At 43.2% G+C, this 11,160-nt stretch overlaps 1 protein-coding gene across 2 annotated transcripts in view; it reads right to left on the minus strand.

The window, feature by feature from the left end:
* The window catches only part of LOC136862959 (cleavage and polyadenylation specificity factor subunit 7), a 126,531-nt gene extending 115,973 nt beyond the window's left edge, over positions 1 to 10,558 (minus strand). Inside the window, exon 1 of one of the 2 annotated variants that reach the window (XM_067139256.2) lies at positions 10,454 to 10,558. Coding sequence is in view for 1 of the 2 variants with exons in the window: in XM_067139255.2 (XP_066995356.1) it covers positions 9,703 to 9,722 (20 nt within the window). In the remaining variant the exon portion in view is untranslated. Of the gene's footprint in view, positions 1 to 9,702; positions 9,779 to 10,453 lie in introns of those variants that run through there. The other variant, XM_067139255.2, reaches the window with a different exon arrangement.
* Between the last annotated feature and the right edge of the window lie 602 nt (positions 10,559 to 11,160).

Here is an 11,160-nt window from a genome sequence, read left to right on the forward strand (position 1 = left end):
GCGCACCAATCGACGAAAATAATTTTCGTCAGTGGAGGGGTTTGTACGCGGGCCTCCAAGTTGACAGGATCGCGTCATAGCAAGTATGCTACTGTCTAAACCCACCTACTGTTTGTGTTTGATGCTGATTTCTCCGGATAGTTCTCAAGCCAGTCTTAAGCCACGTACAGATTTAGCAACACCAACTCGCATAGTCCATTTGAATTTGCTAGCAAACGATCCGATTGGGTAACTTGAGCAGCTGATAAAATGACGACACGAGATATCGAGTTATATTTTTCAAAATATTTATCGGTATGACCAACCCTCTAACGCTCATATACCCGCCTCACGTTGTTTCCGACTACCCTGTATTTAAATAATGTTGTAATATTTTCTTCTTCTTCTTCTTCTTCTTCTTCTTCTTCTTCTTCTTAATCTGTTTACCCTCCAGGGTTGGTTTCTCCCTCGGACTCAGCGAGGGATACCACCTCTACCGCCTCAAGGGCAGTGTCCTGGAGCTTCAGACTCTGGGTCGGGGGATGGCTAGAAGTGCCGGGAGTGTCCATGGACAAGTTCGGCTCGCCAGATACAGGTCTTTTTTTTTTTTTTTGACCAGTAACTCGCCCAGGCGGCCTCACCTGCTATGCTGAACAGGGACCTTGTGGGGGATGGGAAGATTAGAAGGGATAGACAAGGAAGAGGAAAGGAAGCGGCCGTAGCCTTAAGTTAGGTACCATCCCGGCATTTGCCTGGAGGAGAAGTGGGAAACCACGGAAAACCTCTTCTAGGAAAACCTCTACTCATTTGACCTCCCGAGGCTGAGTGGACCCCGTTCCAGCCCTCGAACCACTTTTCAAATTTCGTGGCAGAGCCGGGAACCGAACCCGGGCCTACACCACAGAGCCGGACGATATTTTTCTTAATTGGGTTGTCTTTAATACTGTATATTGGAAAAACTGTCTGCATGTATTGTATTATATCATGTTCCCCAGTTGGTGGTCATACGTAAATAGGAGAAATGAGTATTCTATTCATTGAAAATTAAATGGCGTATGGCTTTTAGTGCCCGGAGTGTCCGAGGACAAGTTTGGCTCGCCAGATGCAGGCCTTTTCTTTTGACTCTCGTAGGCAATGAAGACGACACATACACCCAGCCCCCGCGTCAGCAAAATTAACCAATTATGGTTAAAATTCCCGATTCTGCCAGGAATCGAACCCAGGACCCCTGTGGCCATAGGCCAGCACGCTAAACATTTAGCCATGGATCCGGACCGCAGCTTGGTGTGATGTAAAAGAACAGAGGCGTGACAATCGTCGGTCGTGCCTCTTGCTCCTCACATCAAAGTTTTGTCGCAAACAACTCCCGGAAATAAGTAGACGTATCTATAACACAGTACACACACTAGAGGCGTGAAATTACACCGAGAATTATTCACATAGCCTCCGTGGCTCAGGCAGCATCGCGCCGGCCACTCACCACTGGGTTCCGTGGTTCAAATCCTGGTCACTCCATGTGAGATTTGTGCTGGACAAAGAGGAAACGGGACAGGTTATTCTCCGGGTACTCCCGTTTTTCCCTATCATCGTTCATCCCAGCAACACTCTCCACTTCTCCTCCAGGCAAATGTCGGGATGGTACCTAACTTAAGGCCACGGCCGCTTCCTTCCCTACCGAGCTCGATAGCTGCAGTCGCTTAAGTGCGGCCAGTATCCAGTATTCGGGAGATAGTAGGTTCGAACCCCACTGTCGGCAGCCCTGAAGATGGTTTTCCGTGGATTCCCGTTTTCACACCAGGCAAATACTGGGGCTGTACCTTAAGTAAGGCCACGGCCGCTTCCTTCCCACTCCTAGCCCTTCCCTGTCCCATCGTCGCCATAAGACCTATCGGTGTCGGTGCGACGTAAAGCAACTAGCTAGCTTCCTTCCCTCGTCCTTGTCTATCCCTTCCAATCTTCCCATCCCCCACTAAGCCCCCTGTTCAGCATAGTAGGTGAGGCCGCCTGGGTGAGGTACTTGTCATCCTCCCCAGTTGTATCCTCCGACCCAATGTGTCACGCTCCAGGACACTGCCTTTGAGGCGGTAGAGGTGGGATCCCTCGCCGAGTTCGAGGGAAAAACTAACGCTGGAGGGTAAACAGATTATTATTATTATTATTATTATTATTATTATTATTATTATTATTATTATTATTATTATTATTATTATTATTTATATTTGCTATTTGTTTTACATCGTACCGATACAGTTAGGTCTTATGGCGACGAAGGAATAGGAAAGGCCTAGGAGTAGCAAGGAAGCGGCCGTGGCCTTAATTATGGTACAGCCCCAGCATTAGCCTGGTGTGAAAATGGGAACCACGGAAAACCATTTTGAAGGCTGCCGAAAGTGGGGTTCCACCATCTCCCGGATGCAAGCTCACGGCCGCGCGCCTCTAACCACAGGGCCAACTCGCCCGGTGTAAACAGATTAAGAAAGAAATAAAACTATAAATTGTGCACGCTATTCTGTAAGCATCTAGAATAGTTGACAAATAAAGACACACCAACTGGTGAAAATAGTAAATCGCTGTTCTCAACAAATCACTGGAAATAATAGCATAATTACTTGTGCAACCACGGTTACTAGACTAGACGGTAGGGGTCACGCGCAGGCTGGCTTTGGCTGATGACGTCACCTGGTCTCCACTGTCGGGCTTGCAGTGAACGCGACCCATTGTAATTGTGCGTTTCTGTTAATAATTTGCTTGTTTTTATTTAACCACTTGCTTAATATTTTTCAACTTTGTCAAATATAATTGCCAGTTGTTATGTGTAGATAATTATGTTGTATTTATTTGAGTATTTTTCAGATCATTACAAGTAATATAATAACACTGTGCTTAACGAACTATTCCAGTAGCTTTCTCAGTACTAAGTTAGCTTTCGCCTCGCAAATAAAGTATTTACGGTTCGGTTTTCGTATTTTCTATCCATCCAGTGATTTTAGAACAATTTTATACATAGATTTATTTCTAAAACTAGTTACTAAAATTAAAGAAACATAACCAATCGCACGGGATGCTTTTTACCGTTGTTTTGGCGGATTGTTGGTGTTAAGTAGTATTGTGAACACCTAATATTATATTTATGTATAAGTAATTATTTATAAATGTATATTTGCCGGTAGAATGTTGGTAAAAAGCCCCTGAAGAAACGTCAACCTCTTCCACCACATCAGGGGTCACTCTTTTTTGCGGAAGGAGGGGGGAGGGAGGGGGGGGAAAGAGGCTTCCACAGGCTCAGGCCATATAGACTTCTGCTACGAAGAAAACCCTCATAGTCAGAAAATGCGATCAAAAGTTCAATTTAAAAACACCTAATAAACACACCTAATTATTATTAATAGTGGCTTTACGTCGCACCGACACAGACAGGTCTTATGGCGACGATGGGATAGGAGAGGCTTAGGAGTTGGAAGGAAGCGGCCGTGGCCTTAATTAAGGTACAACCCCAGCATTTGCCTGGTGTGAAAATGGGAAACCACGGAAAACCATCATCAGGGCTGCCGACAGTGGGATTCGAACCCACTATCTCCCGGATGCAAGCTCACAGCCGCACGCCCCTAACCGCACGGCCAACTCGCCCTGTCCTAATTATTATTATGGTGGTAAAACTACATACATAAATTTACATTATATAGGTACCACACAAAATATTTACATCTAGATGTTATTTGGTTGTTTTACATTACTTTGAAATCAGTCTATCCAACAACTTTCTTAATTTTTTTCACACTGTTCCTTTTTTCATTAAGAGTTCGTTTACAGCTCTTGTAAGAATTCATGTGCCTAAGTTTGTTTATGCTTTATATGATATAGACCGTAAGGTGACCGCCTTAGCAATGTCCTCAGATGACCAGCTTGAGCATCTGCCTTTTACTAAAGCTTGCTGTTGACTTTTAGAAACAGTACCCTCAAAAACTTGAACATTATTTTTTAATTTTATTATCTCGGTATTAGCTGCACTAAGATGGTCTTGAAGATCCTTATTTTGCTGTTTTAAGTCACAATTTTCTAGTCTAATTAACTCCAATTCTGCAGCCACTTCACCAATTTTCTCATTACAGAAACACTGATGTTTACTTTAGTCATCTAATTCCTTCGTCAAGATTGCATTATTAATATTTTCTGCTTCAGTTGGCGCCTGCGATTGTAAAATTTGCCGTATCTTCTTACGAAGATTTCGCTTTTGTGCACTTATTTCACGATCATTACAGGACTGACTCGCTAAATCATTACTACTCAGTGGCAAATCTAAATGTGGTACTGCGCCAGGCCTTAAATCACGTCTAATTGGAAGGTTTAAAAACTCACCCTTCAAGTCTTTTATGTAGTCCGAGTTGTCGAAGTGTACAGGGCACACACGAGCATTCTCAATAGTAAACGAGTCAGCCCGTTTACAGGCATTAATCCACTTTAATTTAATGTCACTGTTCTTTGGAAAACGATGAAATTTAATGTCTAAATCCTTCTGGTGTCTATCGTGGTTAGAGCAACCGGCGACAGCACAACACACCATGGCACAGCACAGAAAAATAAATAAATAATAATAATAATAATAATAATAATAATAATAATAATAATAATAATAATGTTATTTGCTTTACGTCCCACTAACTACTTTTTCGGTCTTCGGAGACACCGAGGTGCCGGAATTTAGTCCAGCGGGAGTTCTTTTACGTGCCAGTAAATCTACCGACACGAGGCTGACGTATTTGAGCACCTTCAGTTACCTTCACATGACAGATGCCGCCCACCCTCATCGGAGGATCTGCCTTACAAGGGCTGCACTCGGCTAGAAATAGCCATACGAAATGTTACCTTCAAATACCACCGAACTGAGCCAGGATCGAACCTGCCACGTTGGGGTAAGAAGGCCAGCGCCTTAACCGTCTGAGCCACTCAGCCCGGCCACAGAAAAATTAAACCCTTGCACTGTTACGAAGGTAAACACCATCACTAGACTAATGGAGCTCTGCTTCGTTTAGCGAACATGGGGACCGTGTGACGTCAGGAGGCGTGGCTTGCTACTGCGCACCCAACTGATGACCCCTACCGTCTATAGTCTAGTAACCGTGTGTGCAACTCCTACTAAGCGGAGTGGCCGCGCGTGTGTTTAACGTGCTACGAGTATGGAGCCAAACTCCGCATTCGGGGTTATGCTTTGTTTCAAACCCATAGGACTTATCCCTATCCTTTACACAAGAAAGATTATTGATCAGTGCACCTGATTGATGACTACGATGATACTGGCCTCTAAATAAAGCAGCAATTACTACAGCAAACGATAATATTAAATGCCATCCCTGCACAGGCCCTGGAAAAGGCCCTTGGAAAAGTGGAAGGTAAAAGCTTCCATTATTTGCAACCTCAGCACCAAGCAGTAGGCCTACAGAGTACTGTATGCCTGGTCGCCTCTGCCCCCCCCCCCCAGAAATTACCCTGTTACTCAGTTCAGTTGCAGCCAGAATGAACCTCAACTGTACGTACCCCTCCAAGAAAAAGGTCTCATTTCTAAATTTCCCGACTTCCTAACAGGGAATCGAACCCTCGTTCTTCCGGATGAACCGAGCACGACTATACCGCCTCTGTTAAGCAGCTTCCGAAACGATAATAGTGAACATACCAATTTACTATGATGACATACATTCAGTGATTTATAAATGCGATCTACAAAACACAAAACGCTTTTCAATTGATCTACACATCATGTTTTATCATTTCGATCCACAAGAATCAATTCAAACACATCCAGGTAGTCTGTGTAACACAGCTAGTATGGCCCTCGCATTTTTTTTATAAGGATGTGGGCTCGAATATCAACACTGATGGTCGTAATGAAAGGCTAAATTCAAGGGGCCTGACTTAGTAGGTCCTCTGACAAGTTATAAACCACCATTCGGAACAAAGGTTTACGTTTATTATTATTATTGCCAGCTGCTTTACGTCGCACCGACACAGATAGGTCTTATGGCGACGGTGGAACAGGGAAGGGCTGGGAGTGGGAAGGAAGCGGCCGTGGCCTTAATTAAGGTACAGCCCCAGCATTTGCCTGGTGTGAAAATGGGAAACCACGGAAAACCATATTCAGGGCTGCCGACAGTGGGGTTCGAACCCACTATCTCCCGAATACTGGATATTGGCCGCATTTAAGCGACTACAGCTATCGAGCTCGGTATTATTATTATTATTATTATTGTTATTATTATTATTATTATTATTATTATTATTATTATTATTATTATTATTATTATTATTATTATTATTATTTGGCTCCTTGGATGAATGACCAGCTAAGCAAACTTCTGTTCAAAGGGTCCTAGGTTAGATTTCCGGCCGGGTCGAGGATTTTAACCGCGTCTGGTTAATTCCTCTGACTCGGGGATTAGGTATTTTTCTTTGTCTCATTACACATTTCTTCATATACACACAGCACCCTACATTATCAGCCACCACAGAAATTCACAATAGTGAATTCCCCCCCCCCCCCCCCACAGAGAATTGGCATCAGGAAGGGCATCCGACGGAGGTGTAGGAAAAGTGTCGGAATTATTATTATTATTATTATTATTATTATTATTATTATTATTATTATTATTAATAATAGTAGTAGTAGTAGGCCTATTATGATACAAACCCCATGGCACAGCAACCCTCATGTGCTTTGGCCTACCAAGCGATCACTGCTCAGTCCGAAGGCATGCAGATCACCAGGTGATGCGTGGTCAGTGCGACGAACCCTCTCTGCCATTATTCCTGGCTTTCTAGATCGGGGCCGTCATCCCACCGTCAAATAGCTTCTCAATAGCAAACCATGTAGGACCGGGCGAGTTGGCCGTGCGGTTAGGGACGCGCAGCCGTGAGCTTGCATCCGGGAGATAGTGGGTTCGAACCCCACTGTCGGCAGCCCTGAAGATGGTTTTCCGTGGTTTCCCATTTTCACATCAGGCAAATGCTGGGGCTGTACCTTAATTAAGGCCACGGACGCTTCCTTCCTATTCCTAGACCTATCCCATCGTCGCCATAAGATCTATCTCTGTCGGTGCGATGTAAAGCAAATAGAAAAAAAATCCATATAGGCTGAGTGGATCCTCGAACCAGTCAGAATCGTTAGAATCAGGGCAATCGCAAAAGCTGAAATACTATAACTTTATATATAATACTAGCTGATGTACCCGTACTTCGCTGCGGGATTCTCAGAAAGACTGACTTGGTGGTTTTCCTAACTGAATTCAACATAGGTCATTACAAAAACGGGTAGGAATGTAGCGATTGAAAGCAATGTTATCATATAAAATACTCGATCAAATGAAAAACCGCACACTTTCTCACTTTCAACGAACAGTACTACGGTGCCCATCTAATAGTCCAAAGTTCCAGAGCTGGAATAACCAAGTCGCAGACGGTCGTGAACACTTCTCTGTCATTATTCCGTTAAATATGCACACTACTCATTCCAATCAGTGCCTCAGAGTAGGGATTGGATAGCTCGAATGCTATGATGAACCAGTGTGTTACGTGCCAGTAATATCACAAAATGTATGAACCAGAGGATTGGCATGCTAAAGAAGAAAGTTATCAGGCTGTTACACTCGGTACGACCAGGCGAGTTGGCCGTGTGGTTAGAGGCGCGCAGCTGTGAGCTTGCATCCGGGAGATAATGGATTCGAACCCCACTGCCGGCATCCCTGAAGATGGTATTCCGTGGTTTCCCATTTTCACACCAGTCACACCAGGCTGTACCGTAATTAAAGTCTAGGCCGCTTCCTTCACACTCCTATTCCATTCCTATCCCATCGTCGCCATAAGACCTACCTGTGTCGGTGCGACGTAAAGCAAATTTAAAAAACCTCGGTACGCTGCAGTAATCCTATCTATCGGGGATGAGTGGAAACAGAAGACAAAAAGCACATCACAACAAACAATGGTCAATGTAATGTTATTGTTGATAAAGTTCATGAGCTTTCTATACTGCAGGCCTTCACGTTAGTTTTCTTTCGACCGGGCGAGTTGGCCGTGCGCGTAGAGGCGTGCGGCTGTGAGCTTGCATCCGGGAAATAGTAGGTTCGAATCCCACTATCGGCAGCCCTGAAGATGGTTTTCCGTGGTTTCCCATTTTCACACCAGGCAAATGCTGGGGCTGTACCTTAATTAAGGCCACGGCCGCTTCCTTCCAACTCCTAGGCCTTTTCCATCCCATCGTCGCCATAAGACCTATCTGTGTCGGTGCGACGTAAAGCCCCTAGCAAAAAAAAAAAAAAAAGTTTTCTTTCGACTCTGTGATATTAGGGCGTCTTACAAAATTGTTTATATCGTAGACTGTAGTTCCTTATTCTCAGATTTTACATACCGTACCTATTTTCACTAAATTCTGTTTGCCCATTTTCTCGTGACTCGGCGCTGATATGGATTTAGTAACAAAAATTCAAATTCATGAATATCTCTGTGATTATATGCGGTACGGTAACAATGTATAAGACATGAGTGATCGGAAATGTAATAACTTCTTACATAACTACTACTAACTTACGATATAACTAAAGTTATGTTAGTTATGTAGTATTCATCCATATGGCCACTAATAACATAAATAACTTATTTGAGAATTACATTTCAGGCCTTCCCCTAAACGACCATTTCACTCAGCGTGAATACAATAATTTATAGCCTAGATTGTAGTGGTTCATCACCCGACTTGACATACCGATTTTCATTACATTCTCTTCAGCCGTTTTCTCGTGATGCGTGTACATACATACATACATACATATATACAGACAGACAGACATACATTACGGAAGAGTAAAAATGCATTTCCTTGTTACTGTGGACATGACCGATGCAGAAATACCATTCTTTTCAAATTCTGAGCAATGTACAGACAAAACTCTTATTTTATAGGCCTATATATAGATTTAACTTAATTCTACGATATTATTTTAAGTGTGTCCGACTCATTGGCTGAATAGTCAACGTACTGGCCTTCGGTTCAGATGGTGCCGGGTTCGATTCCCGGCCGGGTCGGGGATTTTAATCTTCATTGGTTAATTCCAATGGCTCGGGGGCTGGGTGTTTGTGCTGTCCCCAACATCCCTGCAACTCATACACCATACATGATACTATCCTCCACCACAATAACACGCAGTTGCCTACACATGGCAGATGCCGCCCTCCCTCATCGGAGGGTCTGCCTTACAAGGGCTGCACTCGGCTAGGAATAGCCACACGAAATTAAATTAATTATTTTTAAGTGTGCAATGGAGATACGGAAAAGGGGCAAAGATGATGCATGAGGACATTTTTTTAGGTGAGGAGGAAGTCTTGTGGCCCTGCAGACGTTGGCTACGCCTATAAATATTGAATATGCCAGTTTCGTCACGTAGAACTGACTTTTAGACGAACGAGTTACTCGTATCCGCTCATTCACCCCCCTCCCAACACAGCTCTCTCACCCTCTGGTAACAAGATCGTGTGAATCTGTACGCCTATTCAATGTATTCATACAGAAGCCTCGCGAGTTGAGGTTATGATACCGTAACGGGTCTAACTGTACTATCAGCATTCTTGCGCTGTTCACTTAAGAGATCTACTTTTCCAAGAACTCACTAAACAAAAGACGCTGTTCACTGTGCGGAGAAGTTCGTGAGAAAATATGAAAATTGTCGGGACGGAAAAACTTACTTTTCAGGTCTTGAGTCCATTCTATGTCTGGTAAACAATGCGACTCTGTTGAGAGACTTCAATGCTTGGGTTATTAGACTTCACTTAACTTGAGTAAATAGCACAATGCGAACGAATATTTTGTTACATAAATAAAAAGGGTCATGCAGGTGATTTACGAGGAATGAAAAATGTCCCTCTAACAACAACAGTTACACACACTTTGAATGAATGGAACTGGGGGAGGGGCAGAAGATGGAAACAAACTATGTACTGCACCTCCTCTGTACGTCATTTCAGTAGCACAGGTCACATGCTCCTACACAGGACACTCGTCTATGAGCCTTAAAATTCATTGACAACACCCCATACCGGTACCGTACTACGAGACATTTCTTAATAGTATTGCACGAAACGACCTACCGGTACTGCGGTAGTGGATCTGATTTAGAACGTAGGTTCTTGCAAAACAAAACATGGGTTTCCGTGAGATACTCTTCTCCCCTTAGGCAAGACAGTGTGACGATTTCTAACATTATATTCGCATGGCAAACTTTCCTTGAGATTCAAACTTCTTCAAAGTTGTTAATACAATTAAGTGACATAAACATCGATTTCTTTTTGTTAGTGTTTAACTGAAATGTTACACATACACGAGGTGAAGAAAATCTCAGGAAAGCAAACCAAACTTAAAGAATATTCAAATTACCATTTCACCAGACCGTCATAAAAGGGCAACAATCACATAAACAAAAGATACACTTTAACCTACCGTTGTGATTGTGTTCAACTCACAAGTATCCTTGCTGAATAAAAAGTATCACTTTTTTTTCACAGGAGAACTGACACCGTCATAACGTTAGCCTTCTTCCTTGACTGGCTGTATACTCAGCTTCCTCTTACGTGTTTTTCAACGGAGCAGGTTGCGGGCGGAGGGGATGGGAGAAGATGGTAGGGGAAGATGTACAGTTCCCGCTACAGCCTGGGAGCGAGGAGCATGTCGCCAGTCCCGCCGCGAGCTTTATTTCAAAAGCTATCAAGAACTCAACTTTTATTTCAGTATCTTGCGAGACAAACACACCTGAACGTATAGGTGTGCACAGATATTGCCGTATACCACTTATTAGGGGATTTTCAAAATGAAAAACTGGGACACTCCATGGCTGCAAATTTTTTTACTACCAGAGCAGTAAGATATAAGGAGTGTTTAGATTTACATTTTAGGGGTTTAATGGTATATTGTACCGGCTATGATTCATTTATAATTAGATACAGTCCTTGGAATGGTGTAGGGCATATTTTCTAAATTAAAATTAATGTAATCAGCTAATTTTAAGTACCGTATTTATTTTCAACTTATGCTTGTAATTAAAAAACTACTCACGGGCCAGTCACAGTCCTCAGCGTCATATAAATGTGTTCATTTGGACATTGAGGTGCCAGCGTATTTTTGGAAGGGTGAACAGTTTTCAAGGAGCA

This window comes from Anabrus simplex, chromosome 2 (genome assembly GCF_040414725.1).
Source record: "Anabrus simplex isolate iqAnaSimp1 chromosome 2, ASM4041472v1, whole genome shotgun sequence".
Classification (NCBI taxonomy): domain Eukaryota; kingdom Metazoa; phylum Arthropoda; class Insecta; order Orthoptera; family Tettigoniidae; genus Anabrus; species Anabrus simplex.